The sequence below is a fragment of the Colias philodice genome, chromosome 1 (genome assembly GCF_061535455.1).
Source record: "Colias philodice isolate Cphi_HAF_F1 chromosome 1, ilColPhil1 Martin Lab GWU primary, whole genome shotgun sequence".
In the NCBI taxonomy this organism is placed as follows: Eukaryota; Metazoa; Arthropoda; class Insecta; order Lepidoptera; family Pieridae; genus Colias; species Colias philodice.
This window is the reverse complement of record NC_143086.1, coordinates 13449691-13473939: the sequence shown is the minus strand read 5'-3', so window position 1 is coordinate 13473939 and position 24249 is coordinate 13449691. Positions and strand designations below refer to the sequence as shown.

Here is a 24249-nt window from a genome sequence, read left to right as displayed (position 1 = left end):
TTAGGAGGAATCGATTGTCAAAATATTATATTAGGGCAGTTTGAGTTACTGAACTTGATCTTTTTATTTTTTTCTTCCAAAAAACTCAAAAGTGCAACTTGTGACCGGTACAGATAGATTGCTCATAATTAGGTCTATCATTGCTAAAAATACCAGATTCCACCACGGAGGCGTTTACGGGGAATTGAATTTTATCAGGGTAGTTACGATACATGAACTTTTTATTTTTTTTCTTCCAAAAAGCTCAAAAGTGCAACTTGTGACCGGTACAGATAGATTGCTCATAATTAGGTCTATCATTGATAAAAATACCAGATTCCACCATGGAGGCGTTTACGGGGAATTGAATTTTATTAGGGTAGTTAGTTAAAAAGTTCATGTATCGTAACTACCCTAATAAAATTCAATACCTCCTAAAGGCCTCCATGGTGGAATCTGGTTTTTTTATCAATGATAGACCTAATTATGAGCAATCTATCGGTACCGGTCACAAGTTGCACTTTTGAGTTTTTTTGGAAGAAAAAAAATAAAAAGTTCAAGTATCGTATCTACCCTAATAAAATTCAATTCCCCGTAAACGCCTCCGTGGTGAATCTAGTATTTTTATCAATGATATACCTAATTATGAGCAATCTATCTGTACCGGTCACAAGTTGCACTTTTGAGTTTTTTGGAAGAAAAAAATAAAAAGATCAAGTTCAGTAACTCAAACTGCCCTAATATAGTATTTTGAAAATCGATTCCTCCTAAAGGCTTCCATGGAGGAATGTGTTTATTTTACTAATTATAGACCCAATTATGAGCAATCTATCAGTATCGGTCACAAGTTGCACTTTTGAGTTTTTTTGAAGAAAAAAATAAAAAGATCAAGTTCAGTAACTCAAACTACCATAATATAATATTTTGACAATCGATTCCTCCTAAAGGCTTCCATGGAGGAATGTGTTTATTTTACCAATTATAGACCTAATTAAGAGCAATCTATCAGTACCGGTCACAAGTTGCACTTTTGAGTTTTTTGGAAGAAAGAAATATTTTTTGATCGATTGATGTGGAAATTGTTTGAGCCAAAATCATGTTTTACTGCGTATAACTCAGAAACGGTAGGATATAGGAAAAAATGATTCAGGTACAACTTGTAGATAATTTTATGGCCTTTCAACTTTTCCTTGAAAGTTTTTCTCTAACATGTACCGTTTTTGAGATTTAAGCGAAAAATAAAAAAATGGACCCATTTTCCCCCTCCCCCCACTCCGGGGCTCCTCCTAGTGGCCCGGGGTTTTAGTATGTTTATTACCTAGGGACTCTTGACATGTTTCCGAAGAAACATCTTACGTTACTAACTCACGCACTCTAGAACTTTTTATTCAATGGACTATACGCCCGAAAACGGATAGATTTTTAGCTTTCAATAGTAGAACATTTTATTCCTGAACGATTCGGGCTATATATTTTGTATTGTCATTGGTTGATTCGGGCAAAGCAAAACTAGAGAGGCTAGTTTTAACAATTAAAATAAATAATTAAAATGCGGTGATATAATATAATATCTGTCTTATAAGGATTACGTTAGATATTAAACAAATTTCAGAGTAAAACTCGCATAAAAATGTAATAAATTCAGTGGGTTGGGTTTATATTTTTATGGTCGAACTTGGTCGGATTATTTAAACGGGGCAGATTTTATCTTTAATCGTAATGATGCTATTTATTAATGTATTTTTAGGAAATTCTCCAAGTATACTTCAAAGAATTAAATAATTGCAATTAAGCGGGAAAAATTAATAATTTATCTTTAACTCCATTTCAAATGTAGGGTAAATGTTCTAATACCTTGGAATACTTTTTAGACCCGGCTGGAATGGTCTGAACTTTTACTTTTTATTAGATCAACAAGCAACTTAAATAACTAACATAATATAGAATCTTCATTCGGCCACCATGTGGACATTCGTTACTCAAATAATAGCAAAATAGCAGCTTTTACCTGCAAAATAAATTGTATGAAACATAAATTAGTATTCGAACATTAGTCTTATACTTTTATATATATACGAATCATACAGATATAGAGATGTAGTACATATAGAAGATATTACCATGCATAATAATTTAAAATACATGAAATTTTCTGCAAGAAGAAGCAAATGCACTAGTATATAACCTTTTCTCGAGTTGTAAGGAAAGGAGATTTATCTAGTAACTTCATTTTAATGTACGCCGTTAAACGTTTTACAGCCGGGATTACAGCAAAGGTGTCGTAATAATCTCTACGTCTTGGAATCCGTATATACTGTGCTAGCTTTAGCATTTCAATGGGAGTAACTTTATTTGAATTTGTGTATTGTTGATTCAATTTTGAAACACTAGGAGCATGCTTCATGCTTCAAATAAGGCCAGCTCACACTAAGGCTAAACCCTACAGGAGGTCCGCGTGAAATAGTTGCATGCGTGTTTCTTGCGATGAGTGGGGGAGCCGGAGACCCTTCTCCTTACCTTTCTTTCTATCGTTAATCTTTTCCTTATCCCTTAAAAGCGAGCAACGCATGTCTAGAGGCTTGACCTTTGCAAATGTTCATTGGAAGTGTTTATCGCTTACCATAAGGTGAAAATTTAGTTATCCGATCTAACATAAAAAACCTAGAGTTCTCGAAACACTCATGCAACAAATCTGGTCCACAACTACAATTCTTTTTCACCGGAACGTACCTGTGAACTAAACAAACTTTGTTGTTTCTGCACGAAAAGCAAAGACCATACTAACAACAAACTTTGTGAATAAGTACAATTATCTTCACTTTATCCACCAGTCATAATGTAAAACACTAGCTGCGCCCGCGGTTTTACCCGCAGTGCTCTGCTCATATTGGTCCTAGCGTGATGATATAATATAGCCTATATATAGCCTGATCGATAAATGGGCTATCTAACACCGAAAGAATTTTTCAAATCAGACCAGTAGTTCTTGGGATTAGCGCGTTCAAACAAACAAACGAACTCTTCAGCTTTATAATATTAAAAAAGTAAGAAGATATCACGAATGATTACGAGTAATAAATGTCTATAATAAAATATAATAATGCATAAAAACCTTGTATTACATATAATTTATAATTGGGCCTTCGATGAACAGTTGTTTTACCTTGAAACCACAAAATGTATACGCGATATTTCTCAAAAATATCAACTTATTGGTTAGTTAAACAAGGTTATGATTATGATTGATGTGCCAAATGCCTTTGACCTCTTGAGCGACAGATGCTTCGTTTCATTCGACGAATAAATTAACACGCAAAATTAACTTATCTATTTCTGTAAAATAAGACTTGTTTTATTTTAAGAAAAAGAAAATTTGATTTTAAAATATGTATTGTAACTAATGCCGTGGATGTTTCTGAACATGTCTGAATATTGACGTGTAAAAAGCATTTCATCTATTAAAACTCTTTCAATATGGATAAAACAAATTGTTACTAATTCATAATTATATAATGCATTTATACATTACAACTGCACATTTGTTAACGTTGCTTCTCGAAGCTATTAAAATAGTTTTAACACAATCAAAAATTCAAAGTTGAGCCAGCTAGTTGTTTGAGCAAGATTATAGTCCTCCTTAATTGTGAATTTCGTAATATTGTACATGAATATTAAAACCAAAGTTAGACGAGCCTACTAATTTAAAAATAATCGTTTTTAACGTTGATGCATTCATCTTTCTATAGAGGCTTTTAACCTATTAATTGATACAGTATTATGTTATATCTTTCGGTATCGTATGACTGTAATTAAAACCTAACGTAACAAGACGATGTTACGTTTCTCTGGTATTTTTCTGTTTTCTCTACACATATTATTTATCGATGTATAATTAAAGGTGATGGTGAAATTCCATTTAGATTGTAATTCCCACAATTATAGTAGAAGTCCTACTAATATTATAAATGCGAAAGTTTGTCAGGATGTGTATGTGTGTGTTTGTTACTCTTTCTCACAAATACTACTGAACCGAAATATGTGAAACATATTTTTGTAATTGTATTTTATTCCGAGGGCGGGGACCTGGTGATCTGTGATACCGGTTAAACCCATTTCAGACACCAGCTCCTCCAACTCCAGCTAATTGTTTGATAATTTTGTATCCATGTAGATTAATTTATGTGATTGGGAATTGTGAGGAGAAATAAATAAATGATTTGATTTGATTTGATTTGATTACAATGAAATTTAGCACACATATAGAGGGTAACTTGGATTAACACATAGGATAGGTTTTATCCCGGAAATCCCACGGGAACGGGAACGATACGGGTTTTTCTTTGAAAACTAGTATTATAATATATGGTTTGCATAGAATGAGATTGTTACGTAGGTAATAAGTCAAAAAACCTACGACATTAAGACGACATTAGATAAAATTGTATGAATTTTTATTTTGTTTGATTTTAATTTTTTAATTTAATACTAAAATTTCGGTAAAGAAAACATTATTATTATTTTAAGTTTAATTTTTAAATATAAAAAAATATATGCCATAAATTATGATAATTTATCGCTTCGCTTTTTTTCTGTTTTAAGTAAAACACATGCATAATTTAGACAACATCTGCAAGCATGCATTTTTATTCCTCACGTTATTAGATAAAAATCTTAAAAATATAAATAATATACATCATGCAACATGGTCTAGGCTATATTTAATCATAAATAACAGCTGCTTATAATATGAAGGTTAAAATATGTGAGAAATCGCGAAATACGCACAAAGTCCACTTTTGCTCTTAATTCATGTCACTTTTGCTTAAAGTGACATAATAATACATTACGAGAAAACCGGTGTCTTATAAACATGTTATAAATTCAGAGCATCGTAAGCTTATATTCGTGAACACTCAAACGTCAAAAATGCCTCATTTCGAACGCTTATTATACTTTATTAAATATTTATCGTTTATATATTTGTAATAAAAAATGTACTTACAAGCGTAAAGAACTGAGTATTTTTTTTTCATTGAGCTTATTATTATTCTGTCGGAGTTGTTAATAATTTAACAGAAGTGTGGTGTTGTCATATCCGCGAAGAATTTCTAAAATTGTTGCCACTAAGTTAAAAAAATACAGACAGTTGCAGTCAAGTTGCAGTCTTAATTTAATATTAAATAAGCTTCACAATAGCTGTAATAAATTTAAAAGCAAATGTATGCTCCTGCAACTTAAATTCCGGATGTGTCCAGGGCAAGTTTAACTCTAAAAGTGTTCCCGTGTAGCTATGAAGTAATAAAGTGAATTTTAAAAAGTGTTTGTCACACCGGATTCTCAACTAAATTTAATCAGACACTTCCAAAATGTATGAAAAATTTCGCATTTGATGCGCGCACGGAGAGACGATACTTAAAATGACTTTCACGTGAGCGTATTTCGTAAATGTAAATTTGTTTTAGTGTTGGTATGGAGGACAACAGAACATATGGTGAATCAACGTATATCTACATCCGTGGGTTGAAAGGGTTTCCGTGATCTCCTGAGACAACATAATGTAGCAAAGAATTTGACATATAACCCTTATTTTCCAGAGTCAAAGGTTCTATGTAGAATTTGTACCTTGATTTGATTGATGTTACCTACTTTTTCCTGGCATTTTAAAAGTTCAAGTTAATTTACTATTAAGTGTGATTAAAATAAAAGATAAATAGAATATAAATTGATTCGAACCCTCGAATTTGATATTTTATAATATCAAATAGTTCCGAAATTATATTTACAAGTGTTAAATATATTTCCATTTCGTATTAAAATCAAAACCGCAATTGAGATCCAGTACCAACAAGCTAATCAATTAGCTGAAACACAATCTAATACCAAATAATTCGGTCAGACTAATAATTATTTGATTTCCAAAAATATAATAGAAGAGCCACATAGGAGGCCCACATCCCTTCCCATTCCCTACCCATCCTCTCCTTCCCTATCCTCATTCCCTCCCATCCTCACCCCTTCTACCTAACTCCTTCCAAATCCCTTTAAGGACAGCAACACATCCACTTCCCAGTGGAGTGGATGCTTATGGGCGGCGTGTATCGCTTAACACCAGGCGACGCGTCTGCTCGTTTGCTATCCTATATCATTAAAAAAAAAAAAAGACAAAATAATTGCATATATATAAGATTCCTTGAGGGTTCGTTAAGAAAACACAGAGTTGTTGAGATAAGATAACTCATTAAGAAAGATCAGGATTTTTCTTTCAAAGAATATCTGCCTAATATCCTGAGGGGTGAAAATATAATATGGATAAGTAGCCTTCACGCAATAAACCGTAATATCATCCTATGTTTTCTCCTTAAGATGCCCATCTTATCTTTGAAATTGGTTCCACTGCATTTCTTAAGAATCTCACAAGATTTTTTGGAACAGGGTTTAAACAAAATTACTAATATTATGTGTAATAATGCATAAGATAGAATGGAGGATAAAATAAATGAAAAATTTGAATGAATCCTTTCAAATATAAAAGTGCACGTAGAGAGAAAATTATTCCCTAGACTATCTAGCTGACTGGACTAAGGGCCGATTTTTCAATGCTCGGATAAAACTTATTCGTCGAATAATGTATAAAACTACCATTTTAAAAATGTATTCTTATTGCCCGCATTTGACAGTTTACGTGACATTTTAATATTATCGTGTAATACTTTATTGGACGGATAAGTTTTATCCAAGCATTGAAAAATCGGCCCTTAGTAAAGAGAAAAACAAGTTCTTAATGAATTTCAAAATCTCAATAAACATGTTTTTGTACAGAACTGAAAATTTAAAGCACTTAGAACAAAAAAATCATAGACTGTAAAATAAAAAAAAAACCTTACTGAACGCCGGTGTTAAAAAGTTATTATTCCATATTTTGGCATAAAGGGGTAATAATTTTAGAAACGGAATGGCCGCAGTAAATGAAGTAATTAGCCTGCTATGGTCGCGTAAAAGCTTTTCTGTTGCTTTTTGTGCTTTTAATTATTATTAGTACTAAATGAACCCCATCTGGGTGAAGCGTGCACACGTATATGCTGCTTTGTGTTCTACTAATAATCACACGTATGGCTAAGGCAGCTAATTTCCATGGAGAATAGCTTTTTTAGGATTATATTGTACTAGACTTTTTGTACGTTGTATATTGTTCTAGGTTTTACTTCTTATATGGGTGAAAGCCAAAAAATTCTAGTTATCAGAAGAACCAATTATCGCCCTATTTTACTATAGTATTTGCGAACTTAGTGGGTTAATATTTTTAGTTTATAAACCTTACAAACATAACTAAAATTTACAAGTACATATGTCAATTTTGAGCAAAAAAAATGTTTTACAGAAAATTGAAAATTTTTCTCAAAAAATAAAATGTAGTACACGTGTACGTGGTATCTCTATGTCATCTCTTTCATAGAGCGACGGGAGGGATGTTCCGACGCGCGTAAGATCATGCAGCCGGCCGCTTTGATAAGAATTAACCCAATAACGTTTCTAGCAAAAATATATTTTTTTTAATCTTTATGAAATTTATGTGCTTGGAAATTAATGTATATTTTGTATATTTTTATAAATAATAGAGAACATTTAATGATAATTTAGTGATGAAAAGCTTTGTTTTATTAAAACCTTTTTTATTTGGAATTGGGATATTTTTGTTACGAACGGAAAATATTAAAAATAAATTACATGTAGGTATGTACAAATTTTTATTTCCAATAACGCTAGGCATAAAAATTAAATCAATTAAAAATACTATATTTATTATTTAATTTCTGATTTCCGCGACATTATTAACAACGTTTTTTAATAATGTAGATAACATTATAGAAATAAAGATAAAAGTAAGATATTAATTTAAAGTTTAGTAATCATCTTTGTTGCTTGAGCATCAGATGCAATGTTTTGATTGTAGGTATGTGCTAAAGGAGCTCTTGGTTCAATTTATATAGGGCCTTTTATAACATCAATTGTAATTACGTAGGTATGTATGAGTATTGAGTGAACAAATATTATAGTAAGTCTGAACTATGTAGCTTTATCAATTCTCTCTAGCACATAAGATATACCGTAGTACACATTTTGCGTAGTTTGAGAGGATTTTGATATATTAAAATTTAACAGTTATGGTTCGTAGTATTGTTACGATTAAAATCTAATTTGATTTTAAATTATATAAATAAATAACCGTATTTCGTTATTTACATTGTAAAATTTGTAATGTCATCTTGTGCTTTTTTTTAATTTTATCTTGGTATTTATAAAGAATATTTAATATAAAAAATAAAAATGTCTTTAGTGTTAAAATAATCGACACGTTTATTAATGTGCCTTTAAAGTTGAAAATAAAGCAAGTGTCACAAGTGTGGCAGCGACAGCTTTATAACAAGTATATTTCAAGAATAATTATTATTAAAATGAAAATTATTTTACATGATAATTATAAAATAAAATAGAGTCTTTTAAAACTGCAGACAACCTTAAACTGCAACAATCAATGTCAAATTGGTTATTGCAAAAATTGTTAAGAAAAGGCTTCTAATCTCAGTTGAAGGTAAAAGGACATTCACGTTCGATTAAAAGCGATATAGAAAATACAATATTTCATAAATTAAAGAGCACGTCAAGCGACTATGGCACGTAACGCACATCGATAACAAGAACGAGTTGAAAATGCGAGTGTTGGATGCTAAGGCGGCAAATCGAATGCGCTCCGGCCAGCCACGGACCTCGCCGAAAAGAAAGGACCGTATACTTGTTAAATAATGACGATAGTTGCAAGTAACCGAGTGAAATGTCCGTAGGGATGGAGTGTTCTGGCGAGATGAGCACATTGGTATTTAAGAGCGGGTCGGTGTGGCGAATGTCATCAGTTAACACAAGCTCACACAGCCAGGAACATCTCCAAGAAGTGGATTTGTTCTGAGTGGTGTAACTTCGTCGTAGCACCAAAGTCTCTTTACGGTCGTACCGTTTGCCCACGCACAAAATGCGCGCTTTCGTGGTAAGTGTGCGAGCGGTTTCTCCAACCCCTTTTTTCTATTTGGCACAAGCGATTTTTTTATTTGTCCCATTCCAGAATTGAAGTTTCACAGTGAAGTGTTTAGTGCATAGTGTGTTGTGACAGTACTGTGCTAAATTGTGAATGGCTGAACCAGGAATATTTGGAATCGAAAGCCTCGAACTTCACAAATTAATTTAAGGATAATTTTTAACACTCCACTTAATTGTCTTCTTATTCTTGATACAAAAATAATAACAGGAGTCAAGAAAATTAAAAATTCCCGAATCATAAACAAATTATGTCAATTTGGGAAAAAGTCGATTTCAGACAGATACGTGCAAAAAGAGTTCATTTGTATTCCACATATCGTGTAACATGTAACAGTGCGATTCTGACCCAAATACTAAATACTTATGTTATGTAATCGTTCCATTTCAAATTGTTTACCGCGTAGTAGCCAACTCGGTTACGTCACTATAACGCGCTCATCTGATTATTATTTTGATATGATCTCCTTTACAAACACCGCTGAATTGCACTTTTGCAAACGTGTTACTTGTTACTTTTTACATCTTGCCAAGCGAAATTATGCGATATAATGTGTCTTAAGATAAATTAATTGAGTCTTTGTATTAGAAATCAAAAGAGATTTTAATGTACCATTAATTAAATATGTACATTAATATCCGTCTTATTAGCATTAAAATATTCGAAAGCAATAATGCGTGAATTTATAATTACTAAATAAAAATTTCAAGTCCACATTTTTATGTAAATAGTAAAATATGTATTTAACACATCTTATTTAAACATTTTTGGTTTTTGGAGTGTGCACAATTTTAACACATCGTTTTTATTGTTATAGATCCTTGCCTGCGTGGCACTCGCCTACGGGCGCCCCGAGCCTCCAGTGGGCTACAGCTACCCCGCTCCATCAAGGCATTCAGCCCCATCAGGCAGCTATGGTGCTCCTTCCCTCGGAGGAATTAGAGTTTCCTCAGGCCACTCTGGTCTCTCTTTCGGAGGTGTCTCCGGTGGACACTCTGGATTTTCTAACGGTGGACTCTCGCTCAGCTCCGGCGGTGTAAGCAGTGGTTTCGGAGGTGGACTCGGAGGCGGTCTTGGAGGTGGATTCGCTGGTGATGCCGGTTTCGGCGGCGGCTATGCCGGTGGCTACTCTGGCGCTCCTCTAGTCCAGAAGCACATCTACGTCCACGTTCCTCCCCCAGAACCCCAAGAACAGAGGCTGCCACGCATCACTCCAGTCGCTCCTCCCCAGAAGCACTACAAGATCATCTTCATCAAGGCCCCGACTCCTCCTACCCCCGTGGCTCCCATCATCCCCATCCAACCCCAGAACGAGGAGAAGACCCTCGTCTACGTTCTCGTCAAGAAACCCGAAGAACAACCCGACATCGTCATCCCCACCCCGGCTCCCACTCAACCCTCAAAACCGGAAGTTTACTTCATCAAATACCAGACCCAAAAGGAATCTGATGCCGCTATCAACGGTGCTCTCGGTGGTGGCTCTCTGGGCGGTGGCGCTATCGGAGGTGGTCTCATTGGCGGCGGTTCCATCGGCGGTGGATCTATCGATGGCGGCTCTATCAACGGTGGCTCTCTTGGCGGCGGTGACCTCAGCGGCATCGGCGGTGGTTCAGTGCTCGAAGGCGGAGCCTCCGGTCACGGTGGTGCTGAAATCTCTGGCGACTTTGGCGCTAGCGCCGTCGACGAAAGCGTGGCGGGACACGGTGGCTCAGCCAGCTCGCAATACGGACCCCCCGGTCACGTTGCTGGACCTCTTCACTAAACTAAAATTGGCGATTACGTAAGGTGGTAGGATGCAAGATAAATTATTTATTGCTAAGCGAAAAATAACTGAAGACGTTATAGTGACGTCTTCGTATTCATCGAGGCTGTATAAAGATTTATCTGTTCGCCACCGACAGCTCACGATCGAATTGCCTGTACATAGTCATCTTCCTATATTCGAACGCGAGCTCTCATCGACATAACTGAGTTATGTGCATCGCCATTCATCTTTACTTGTTATTAGTGCACAGTGTTAATGTTGTTCCAACGAAGTATTTTACTGCGACTGTTACGTTTATGTATTATAAATAGCTTTTTTATTTTTTTATAATAAAACGTGTAATGCAATTTTGTTTTTTGTAACCTAATGGGGATCGGGTGGGCCGATGTTACGTCACTTCTGAAAGTAGTCGTGAAAGGCAGGTCCGAGCGAGGGCGGTCAATGCGGTTCGAGAGACTCCTTTCTCATACGTACGATTAGTTCGATACAATATTAAAATTGTTAATTATAATCGAAGCGAGCCATGTTACGCAACTGACGAAGCGAGAGACCACTCTCCGCACAAACCGCTCCGTTCATAGCAGCTTTAATGCTGGGGCCACACTAACGGGAAATGCCATTAATTAACGCGATAATGGACGTTAACTTTAGGTGTAGCCAGTATTATTTAACAACGGCATTAACATTGCTGTTTGGCGAGGCGATAGCTTTATCGCGAGAATTAACGCAATGAAGCGGCCACACAACGTCCATCTTGCTAGAATTTTAGTAAAATTAACGCCGTTTTTATCGCCAACAATCGGCATTCACGTTGACCGTTCAAGTGTAGCCACCCACTTAACGCCTTAAAAATTATCGGAATAATTATCGCGATAAAGGGCATTAGACGTTAGACGTTAGTGTGGCCCCAGCATAATGGATCATACATGTAATCAAAGTTTGGTATAATTTAGTAATCTGTAGACAAATTACAGAAAAACTATTGGCTTTGATACTTTCGAAATACAATATAGATAAAATGTATGGGCATTTGAAAGGTATGTTAGGAGAATGGTGAATGGGTCATTTGATCGTCGTAAATTTTTTATTCTTTTTGTAGATGGCAAGATTATCTCGTACATGTAGATCTTATCATTTACATTATTATTTCAAATTACAATTCAAATTGTTTTTAACTATTTGGTATATTTCCGTTATTTAGACCACGAGCTAAAAATAAAAATGAATCTATTGTTTTATCAGGAACACCAAAAATATTCATATTCGATCATAAATATTTTAGACCGCTGTATGTTCTACCTTTGGAGATCGTTGGAACTGCACTTTTATATTGGCAGTGTGCCGAAAAACTCAACCCAAATTGGCAAAATTCGTCGCTTGAGTCACAACTATATTCGAATGAAAGAATCTCGAATTCAAGGACAAAAATATGTGTTGCAAGATTTATTCGGAACTCAATTTATTGTTACACATTCCACATACAAGGTGGTTTTCTGAACTTGGTAAAGATACGGTGTTTCGTAAAGTAACGTTACGTAAACTTGACTAGCTACTTATTACTTTGGAGTTCGCCTTTTAGCCAGTAGATATATTTTTATGAATGAAATTATAAGGGCTTTTATATTTATGCTTTATAGAGACAATATAATTGATAGGAGTCTCAATTTTAATTTGGTCAATCCTTTTGTTCCTTTTGTTACCAACCTAACCTTCAATTCACGAATAGTTAAATTCCCGATGAAGTTTATTAATTGAAAGTCTTCCAAAGCTCGACATAGTTGCCTAATTACCTGCTTATTGCTTAACCATATACAAAATTGATCAGTGAACTAGTGAAATGCATCTGGCACATAAAGGAGTCGGCGAAATTCACTATTTATTAAGTGTTTTATACACTTTGTAATTTAAGATTAGTTTTTATTGTTATATTGTATGCTAGGCTTTATATAAATTGTTCATACTTAGAAAGGGAGTTTCCCATTCATCATGATCAGCTCATGTCAGTCCATTGCTGTACGGAGCCCGATTACTAATGATTTATTGAACGGTCACAGAACTTGTGGACTTACTACAATCACTATAAATCTATATACAATACAATTAAGTATGTAAGTAAACAAGGAATAAAGGGTTATTATTTGTGTTATGATTAAATGCATATCTGATTATTCATGCTTAAAAAAATTAGTTCAGAAATGTTTAAAACAAACTATTAGTAAACACGTAATGCCTCATCAAACAAAGATCACGTATTTCGCGGAATTCCAACATTTCTCAGAATAAACAAGAAATGTTAAAACGTCCAAAAATGTTACTTCACTCCACGTTTTCGTAGTTATGAAATACTCAAATTCAAAAGCCTAAAACGTTCTTTTAAAAATTCACGTCGTCAAGAAAGAGATAATCTTCCGTATCCAAGACTCGGCGCAGTAAGAAACTGTGTTAAAACGCCTTTGTTTTCAAGTGCCTTCACCTGCCCTTTTGTCAAACTTGTCCGCTTCACGATAAAAGCTTTGTGCATAAATAATGACATACTTTTCTCTTCGCTTTATGTGGAATGGCAAATCGCATGTTGGTTGACTCAGAAAGTGCTTGTTAGGGACGCTAATTGGCTGATCCTTTGAATTACAAGTCTTAGATGGACTTTGTACTCCGGAATACGGCTAGCCTAGAAAAATGAGTAGGTAGCCTATTTTGTACGTAAAACTTTGGAAACAAATATCAGAAAGATAAAATTTAAAGCCAAAATATGGTAGCAACATTATTTCCTCCTCGTTGCCAAAATTAAACTAAATCCAAGCTTGATTTATAAAATGTGTCCAAGAATTAATTAAAATGGAGGTTTGTAATGCAAATTAAGCGGTTAACTAAGTCAAACACAAGCAAATATTGAGAAGATTCCTTTTAAAAATTTAACCTTATTTGTGTACTGATATTTAAAAAAAAATACTAAATAACGAGGTCCAGTCGTGACCTATCCTTATCGATGACATTATTAAATAAATTATAAAAGTGCTTTATTCATAAAATGAAATTTCAAATTAAAATATATTCTCAAAATATATTATAGATAGTGCTTGATTTTATTCGCTCAATGTTTACAAGAGGTCCATTGGTCCTTAGATATCCCTTTTAGAGCAATATTTTAGTCCCATTTTCAAATATTAGTCGTGCATAATGAAATGAGTAAAGTTTCGCCGACATTTTTGTTCATGAAATAAACATGAGGTTTAAAAGAAATTATGTTAAAAATTTTGGTCAATTAATTTGTTGTTAGGGCCATCGTTGTGTATTGTAAAAAATCGGTTTATAAAGAAGGTAAGAACTATATTATACTTTTATAAAAGTGAAGTCCTGTGTCCCCTAGTGGGGTAAGGGGCAGATGCATTATTCATACATCTGTTTCACTGATCGATTTTCTTTAGGGACAAGTAGGTGATCAGCCTTCTGTGTCCTGCCAGACCGAGACATTTTTTTTTCTTCGTCTCCACCGGGAATCGAACCCAGGACCCCTCGGTTCTACGCTCACGCGTCAACCACTGTGCGGTCAAATACTTTTATAATACCATATTTATATTTTTAAATTTGTACCAGTCATATTGATAGTATTAAAATTGTATTATCAATAATGATGATTAAATGTATTTCTAGACTTAATTTGTCTAAAATTGAAACAAATATTAATATCAAAAAAAAAATATCAGCTTTTAAATGCACTGGGTGACTAAATTATTCTTTTTGATAATTGCAACTTGTCTGAACTTCATTCAATTTTTAACACCAGCAAACTTTATAGGCTATTGCAATATGCACTTCAAATAGCTTTAAATGGAGATCTCTCCATTGTCTTGTTTATAACATTAACATAACGCGCAACTACGCGTGATAAACATAACGATGACACACGTGACGTGCAGGAAAATGGTGTAAATCGAAAGTGATTCCAATTGTCGTCGGATTTTCCCTGTCTCCGTAAATTGACTTTAGAAGGAGGCAATCTTTCTTGATTTATAGGTATGTTATAGATGTACAAATATTTTCGCGCCAACTTTGCGTTGCAAAATACTCGGGATGTGTTCGAGAAACTATGATATATTTGTGAAGATAGTAATGCTTTATTTATTGTAAATAATATTTGATAAGACAAGAAACCATGTATTAATTTTGACTCGTTATAATATTACATATTGGTATTCATCATGCATCCTTAATATTACTAAAGTAAAAAAACTGTTATTAATTCAAAATGTAAGACTTTAATTAAATAGAGAATACTTTTGCTTGATTTGCGTTCTTACCAAAAGAATGAAGTAAGAATGTAAAATGAAAAATGCATTTTATGAGAATATTACGTAGGTATAAGGAAAAAATTCAAGGGGTCAAGGTCAAGCTTTCGACATATTTTACGCAGTTAAGTTACAAAATATTACAAAACGTGAATTAATTATATAAAATATAAATATAACAGTAAAGTAAATCAACATGTTTGAGAAAATCTTAAAGTTTATACATAAGTAAAGAAGAGTTAGCTCTACCACTTTTAAAAGTTATTTCTGAAATTAATCTTCATACCAAATGTTATTTTAAAAATAACAGTCTAACAGGAAATTTCAATTAGATTCAGAAACTGTTTTTGGCGTAGTAAAAAGTGAATATCTTTCTGAAACTTCCTGTTCTTAGAATTTGGCAAAGTTCCAATTTGATGGTATTATTTATCATTAAATTGAGGCTCTATAAACTCATGTAGCCAGTTGTATAATGTTAGTTAAATTTCTACTAGTTTTTTTAGACTGTCGTTATTAGTGAGTTATATTTAGATGGGTTATTTTTCTATTTCTCTTTCTACATCTATACTTATAATAAATCTGTAGAGAGGCCAATTCTGTACATGAAATATATTAAAAAAAAAACTATGAAGGGGTGATAAGGGATCGCTACTGATGCCAAAAATGCAATCAGTAAAATTTTTGTCTGTCTGTCTGTCTGTCTGTCTGTCTGTATATTCATTATAGAAACAAAAACTACACGACGGATTTTAACCAAATTTGGCACAATTATTCTTCATACTCCTGGGCAGGTTATAGTAAAAGAATCATTTAAATCGGTGTAGAAACACCAAAGTTATACATGAAATACGCTATAAGTCATCGCGCGTGAATACAGAATCATGCAGCTATAAGGATTATTTTTGTGTATCAGTTGCCGCGTTCGACGCGCTTCGCGGCGGGAGCTATAAAAAGGCGGCGGGTCTGCACCCGTTTCGCGTTGTCATGGCATCACGTGTGAACGGCTGAACCGATTTCGATAATTCTTTTCTATTATATTCCTTGAAGTACGAGGATGGTTTTTATGTAGAGAAAACGTAAATATGTACCACGGGCGAAGCCGGGGCGGACCGCTAGTCTCAAAATAAATTTAGATTCATGATAGATAACATCATAAATCAGTACGTAATTAGTAAGATCTTTATATGTGATCTGCGGCTGAGAATATTTATGTAGTTAATTTTTATATCTTCTTATATATAAAATTCTCGTGTCACAATGTTAGTCTGCATACTCCTCCGAAACGGGTGGACCGATTCTCATGAAATTTTCTGTGCATATCGGGTAAGTCTGAGAATCGGCCAACATCTATTTTTCATATGTACCACGGGCGAAGCCGGGGCGGACCGCTAGTATATATATAAAATTCTCGTGTCACAATGTTAGTCTGCATACTCCTCCGAAACGGGTGGACCGATTCTCATGAAATTTTCTGTGCATATCGGGTAAGTCTGAGAATCGGCCAACATCTATTTTTCATATGTACCACGGGCGAAGCCGGGGCGGGCCGCTAGTACAGATATAAAATGTACCGAAAAATTTATGTTTAAAAAAATGTTTTATAAACACAACAAGTTTGGGAGCAGCTTAATCTCCTGATTAATAAAATAAGCTTTGTATTCTTTGCCAAAACTACCGCGAACACCTTAAGCGGTTCTATGTTTTACTCGTTACTATTGTTGAGCCAATTTAATAGGCAACATTTGACGTCTATCAATTTTATCTTCATAGGGTGGTAACCTGCTTAAAAACATCGATTAAAGTGAATTAATCGATACGGACTTGAAACATTTGTCAATCGAACTTGAAACACATGTCAATAATTTATGATGATTTTTATTCCCAAGTAATCAATGCATTCGATTCTAGATGTCAGTTTTCGATTTTTAGAGTAACGTCTCTGGTATTTAAAAAGAAAAAACGTTTATTGACACAAAATTGTAGCGACGTCTGATCTTTAAATCAGAAATTGTTTATTATGTTTAGAATGGTTTATCAGTAAAATCAAATCCTAAAATTACTTGTATCGGTCATTATTGTTATAAATATGTAATCGTAATTGAAAAAAAGTTAAGCAAATGTGCAGTTCTAACAAAACGAAATATCATGTTATTCTATGTCGTCGTTACTAGGTTACGTTGTTGAATTTTGTTGAACTGTCAAATGTCGCCTATTAAAATGGCTCTACTATACCACATGTTAGAACGTCACTAAATATGACTAAAAGAAGAATATGTAAAATAAAATGTAAAAAATTATACCTTGGACGGGCTGAAATCAAGAGCATAGTCGCAATGTCGATAAGAACGCAATACAATGATTAATCTCATTAATGATTTACAGGATTACGAAATATGATTAACATGAAGCAAGCTGCTATGCAAATATTTTGGTTCATTTACATAATTCGTTAGTAATATGTTATTATGTTATCTGTGGTAATATCACGAAGTAATTAGCACACGTTGGCTAATTAAATTAATAATTTATTATCAATATACTATTAATGTTATAGAATAATTATTATCTAGAAGAGAGTTGAAAGAATGCATAATTCATTGATGTTATTGGCAATGGGGTCAAATGTCACTCGTTTTGACACACACACCTGCACACATGCACTCATTTACATGTATCAACTTACGCACACACGCAAACAAGTGATCAGCATATTAAGGCCTTTGATTTAACATATGAATATTCAATGGATAGAATTGATTTAATAGACAGTGTTTTACAATGTATGGTGTAAATAATCTTAAAGGAAAATAACAGTAAATTGGATTACGATTATTATTTATTTATTTACTAGCTGTGTCCCGCGGTTTTAGCCGCATTGCTTCGCTCCTGTTGGTCTTAGCGTGATGATATACAGCCTATATAACCTTCCTCGAGAAAAGGGCTATCTAACACCGAAATAATTTTTCAAATCGGTACAGTAGTTCCTGAGATTAGCGTGTTAAAACAAACAAACAAACTCTTCAGCTTTAAAATATTATTATAGATTTATATATTTCAACTTTCACTTGTCTATAGCTTTGCAAGACAGAGCAATCACCCTACTGTGATCTGTCAGGCTGACTTTTTTTGCAACAATCCTCCAAGAAGATCTAGATGGAAAATCTAACCCAGGACTTGCGGGTTTGATTATAACTTGTCCCTTACTACGATATACCACCAGTAAATCATAATGAAAATATAAAATTTTAAGTTTCGAACAAAAGGTTCTCTATGCTTATACATTTTGAATGTTCTTTCTTGCGAAAACTTGCCAGAAAGTAATATAATATTCATTCAAAATATAATCTATGGTCACTATTTCGAACTAGACTTTAATGTTACATTTTGTAAGTCTTATAGATTTTAGAAAATTACTTTATTTAAAAAAGGCTTCCTAATTATAATAAATACACTGTTAATTTGATTCATCAATTTTACCATTGTTTACTTAAGGAAAAAAGCATTTGTGCCGAGCACACGTGTCAGAAGTGAAACTTCTTTGGTGAAAATCGTCGCGTTTCTACATGAAGTGACAGTATTGCCATGGCAATACCGTCACGCGTCATGACGCGACCTTAAAATTTTACTCTCAACGCGCTCAAAGTTTCACTTCAAAATATTTAAATTGTTTTTATTACTGATTCGCCTGTATATTGCTCAGTCAGTATAATGCAGTAATACAATTCAATGTTTGTCAATAACAATAACAATGGCGGTAAAAATATATTTGGTAATATAAAAATTATACGAAAACATACTTACGTCTCAAGTAATTTTTGATAAACGTACCCTCTGATCTTGTTTTTCTTTGATCTTCAAAATCTTTGATAACCACCTAACATAATGTTATTGTACAAGCCATGTATGTGATTTGGATTCACATGAATTCACATGTTGTTGTGCCGAAGTACAAAAGTAGGTCAGAACCTACCTATAAAAGGGACGTTAATTTATATTTGATATCCAAAATATTTGACTGTTATAACTGATATCTGATTAAAAAGTTATATATTTCAGAAATTAATCTTTAGACGTGGTTTTATAATTCTGACTCCCTTAAGTATGATGGAATTTTAAATATATTTGTATATTTTGCAAAATATTTAATTGATAAGCGGTTTTTAATTTGAGCGTGTTTTTTTATATTCGGAACGCCCTTATATTGTATTAAGTTTAATAGCAGGCAGTTGTTTAACATTATAAAAAACACAAACTCAATAAGAAGGAAATTAAACTTAATTTAAAAATAGATGCAGTTTAAAATAGAACTCCGTAATAATGAAATGCCTACTGTATTTTCTTTCAAACGTCTAGAAACATTACGCAATGCGCTCTGCATTGACGACAGCACAACAAAAGACCGTGTCTTCCTTCACCCGCTTGAAATTCATGTTATTTTAACTTACTTTTAAAAGTCATTATTTGTTTTAGAAATAATTGGTTCTTGATTTATTTTTTACGAAAGTTTTACTTGTAGACTATATGGAAATTACAAGTTTCTCGATTATTACTTAGTCTCTACAGGTACAGAAAAATTTCTTCTCTGTATTTTTTGTATAATCAATTTCATAAAATTCGAATAAAAAGTGAATTTATTAAATTTTACTTAAAAAAGCTCTCTAAAGAGCTTTTGATTATAATACTGTGACAAAAGTATAAAGACCTTAAAGGTTAAAGGAATATTAATTAACTGTTTCACTATATCAATATTAATTTATAAATGACTTGTAAAATTGTAAGGTATAAAAACAGCCTATTCGGCGTATACGGGTGAGATAAAATCACACGTTCATGTATTATATTGTTCGAAGCTTCCCATTATTTCAGCGTAAAACAAAGTTGTTTGCAGCATGGAATAACACATCTAAATTATTACTTACGTGTCTTATTCTACATCATTTTTCTTTTTCAGCGCCTGACTAAGTTATAAAGTTCTTATGCAGTAAACAGGGAGTGCTATATTTTTCGGTAGGCGTTCAATTTTCATTTAGGAAGGATGAACGGGATGGGCGGCCGCCCATAAATTTGACGTGTCAATAAATAATTCTCACATGAATAATTTCTGTATCCGAAATAATTGTGTTAATGGAAATTGATTTTTAATATCACATTTAAATTCATCTGTAGGTTGTTTATATTAAATATTAATCTCATCGATACTATCCCGATTAAGAACAGGATTTAAAATCCATTACTTTAAGTACTCTGTACTGTAGTCATGTAATTTTTTAATTATTTTTTATGTTGGATTGAAAGGTTTGATTAACAGCGTATAAATTCGTGATTGTGGCGTGATGTACTTACACGAAATTGTCTGCAAATGTAAAAAGTAACGATGTATTTCAGTAATATCAAGTAAGAGGGTATAAAAATGCCTCGAGGCCACACCTAAATCGGATACAAAGTGCATGAATGAAATATATTTACGACCGCGTTCCTCCGTCCCCTAACTTGGCCCATTTACTATTCAACATAAAACTTTTACCGTCAACTTCGCTCTATTATATATTTATACATTCTGGTCAAGATGCCTTCGTCAGTCGTATTACGATGTTTGGAAAATGTTAAGACTGTGGAGGAAGATAAGTAAATATAGAGTCATATTAGTTTGGCGCATTTTTATTGGATTTTTTGTGGAGTCGTACGCACGATAGATGAACTTAAAAATACTTTTCAGAGAAATATTTCAAATGAAACTGGTACCTAGTTTTGATATGTACTACATAATAAAAATGGGAATTAGATAGACTGTCATAATACAGTCTGTTTTTAGCAATCGATAGGCGTTCGTTTCTAAATTCTAACACAATTTCTATTTTCCTACATTATGGTATACCTACTACTAAACAATTTACTTTTTATTGGAAATTGGTTTCACATCGTATCGAACCCTTCTACCGGAACTGCTTTTAAATATTTCGCTTCAATTGAAAATTAAATATTTAAACTTTCACCCAAGTCGAAATTTTCGTTAAGTACATTGGAAATTTATACAGTCGCCTGCATAGATAAGAATGGGTTTCAAATGGGATCGTTGGCTGGTTTTATATAGCTATATTGTTTGGGAATTTATGTAGGGGTTTTATTACTGTACATTTTTTCCAATTCTTGTAGTAGGTACCTAAATTTATTTGGGCCTTCTTATTACAAATTATTACTAGTTTCTTCTCGATATTTATATAAACGACAACAGCTTCCAATGCGATTTAGGGGCATGAAAAATATGTACATGACATGCTCATAGAATTGTATAAAAATTTGTTTAGCCTTTTCGGAGGAGTATGGTAACATGACAATTTTAGATATTTATTAGATAAAATATTTTCATTCTTATTAAAATTATACTTTCACATATTTAATAACTTTATTTTTAGCGCATAAAACGTTACTCCTACATCAGTTAGGTAGTAGCAGTTACTAACGTTCTAGGTCTTGACACAGATACCCCTTTAGGCTTTATCATATTTTATTTCGTCGATATAGTAAAACCTGACATTTAAACTAAGTATGCCGGCTCGATTACCCACTTTTTCCATTAAACATGTCATGTTAACCTCGTTTGCGGAACAGCTAGTGCAATTTATACATTGGTTTAAACATTGGTCTCTGTGAGGGTAGATTCTGAATTTTCGACTTGTAAGCTTCAGTTTTACCGGCCAATAAATCATGGATTAAATTGATGTGGGTAACGGTGCTTTTTGTTTAAAGGTGGCGAAATCGAAGGGAAAATGTGAATCATACTTCTGTTGAATACCTTTTGATTTGATCGCCAATTATGAATGTATTTTTTATTTCGTCCTGTTTCTAATTAGGGGTTAAATAAACATGGATGGTGGATTAACAATAAGCATGGATGGTAGATTAACACTTTCCTATATTGTATTTTAGTGCAGATGTCACTGAATGTATACATTCTAGAAATTAAAACTGTCTATATTTTCGTTTTCGTTCAAATCATAATCAAAAGTTTCAAATACAAATACAGAACTTGCCTCTAGATATAATCCCAAAGCGAATCAAAGTTTTCGGAATATTTGGTTATTATAAAGCTTATTGTATAATGTATATCTCTTCTTTAACTTCATTCATACGGGTATACTCAGAATTGGTTTGATATTCATATTATCAAAGGCTTCAGCCCACACGACGCCATAAGAAGATTCTTGATTCAGATAAGTTCCCCACTGAACAATTAAGAAGCGTCTGCCAATAACTCATATTTATAGTGCAATAAATTGTAATTACATAATCTGACATCCATTGTCAGCTGACATTATGCGATTTTGATACGAGCTCTGGGTCGTGATGTGTACAATTTACGACTCTCCGCCTCGTAATGTTTTAGCTAATTAAACAGAAGCTCTGTTAACTTTTATATTATTGTTATAGGTTGATCATATTGTTTTAGATCTTTAGTAATTTGTGTTATTGTATATATATTTGATGATTGTATAGGTCTTTAAAGACGTTCCAAAACTACTATTAAAAAAAGATAAAAATACTTAATTTGATTTAAAGTGTCGTTTATTGAAAAAGCTTTCATTTGATGAATTTAGTCTCTTTAATCGCAATTAAATTTCTCGTAAAAAAATTGTAAACTTAAAAAGTAGAGTAAGTGTAAATAACAATGTAGAGTTATTTATAGATTAAAACAATCTTGCAGTTCCTTGCCTATTACTATTATTGGTAGAAATGTAGCCTTTCAAATTTGATATGAAATACCTGTAGAATGTAATGAAGAAGCTAAAAATCAGGATAATTAGCTCATCCCTACCTGCCAAACCCACATTGTCAAATTAGTTGAAAATAAAACACTGATCTTCTGTGATACCTTTCCTGGGACACTTCTCAAAAACATTTCCTACTCCTTCAACCTTCAAACGCAACCTTGTTTCCTCATAGACAAGGTTAAAATCCCCTCAATTTCCACCCGTAACCAAGCAATACAAATGCACCACACCTATAAATATCAGCAAGAATATCGGTAGCACGATTAATATCAGTTTCCTGAAGGTGTGCTCACTTCACTGCCTCGAAGCACGCAGGCCAATTCATGAATCAGTTATTGTCAACATAATTGCGAAGCCAAACAGTAAATTGCTTTATGTCACTCAGAGTTATTAACCGCTTTGATGGTGATAGACGTCTGGTCCTATTAGGTAATAGATATTATCACACAGAGTTATCTAGGTTCGCAAAAAGGTAGACATTTTATAATTTTAGTTAGGTATAGAGTAGATTTGATATGAAACTTCTTTAGGCGCGTTGAGAGTCAAATGTCACGTCATGGAGTAAAGCGACGATATCTTTAAGGGTCGATTTTTCAATGCTTGGATGAAACCGATAAAACCTTAGGATAAAACTTATCCATCCAATAAAGTATGACACGATAATATTAAAATGTCACGTAAACTGTCAAATACGGGCAATTAGAATACGTTTTTAAAATTGTTATTTACACATTATTCGACGAATAAGTTTTAACCAAGCATTGAAAAATCAGCCCTAAGTCTTGCCAATGTGCAATCAATGTCCAATTCACTTCTAACACGTATTTTTTATGAACAAAAGGGAAGCGATCTCGCCTGCTGGTAAGCGAAGATGTGGCCTAAGATAGAGCGCGATTTCTTAGAAGGTACCAGTTCACTCTTGTCTTGAATAATTATTATGTAACATATGAAAGATTTTAATAATAAACCTTGTACTGAAGAAGACCTGACACAATTTATTATTAATGACTAGGTGACCTGGTTAACTTTCAACTGTTACAATAATATTTTCCGATACTGATTATGTTGCTAACCAGTTAAACTTCCACAAATATGAGCATCTACGAGTAAATTATCAAAATCCGTCCAGTCATTTCGACTTTTAGTGAGACAAACGAACAGCAATTGAGACATAGTAGGTACACCGTTTTGGCACAACTGACAGTTATAAAATACCCTAAATCAATAAGTCCAATTAGGCTAAAAGCTTAAGTAAACTCTTTTCACTAATATAAAATAAAATTCATCATATTATAGAGCGCATGTTCTTATTATTTTTTAATAATTAAAATAATGGAAAAAAGTGAGATATAATAAACAAAT

The 24249-nt window shown here is 33.3% G+C and overlaps 2 protein-coding genes across 3 annotated transcripts in view; one reads left to right on the top strand and one right to left on the bottom strand.

Annotated features, from left to right (window-relative positions):
- LOC149491447 (frequenin-2) overlaps positions 1–24249 on the bottom strand; it is a 183477-nt gene that overhangs the window by 76346 nt on the left and 82882 nt on the right. The window lies entirely within an intron of this gene.
- Positions 8865–11179, top strand: LOC149491448 (uncharacterized). The gene is made up of 2 exons (XM_089694636.1): positions 8865–9019; positions 9885–11179. Exons 1-2 carry the CDS (start codon positions 9005–9007, stop codon positions 10827–10829), a joined length of 960 nt encoding a protein of 319 aa, XP_089550762.1. The 5' UTR covers positions 8865–9004; the 3' UTR covers positions 10830–11179.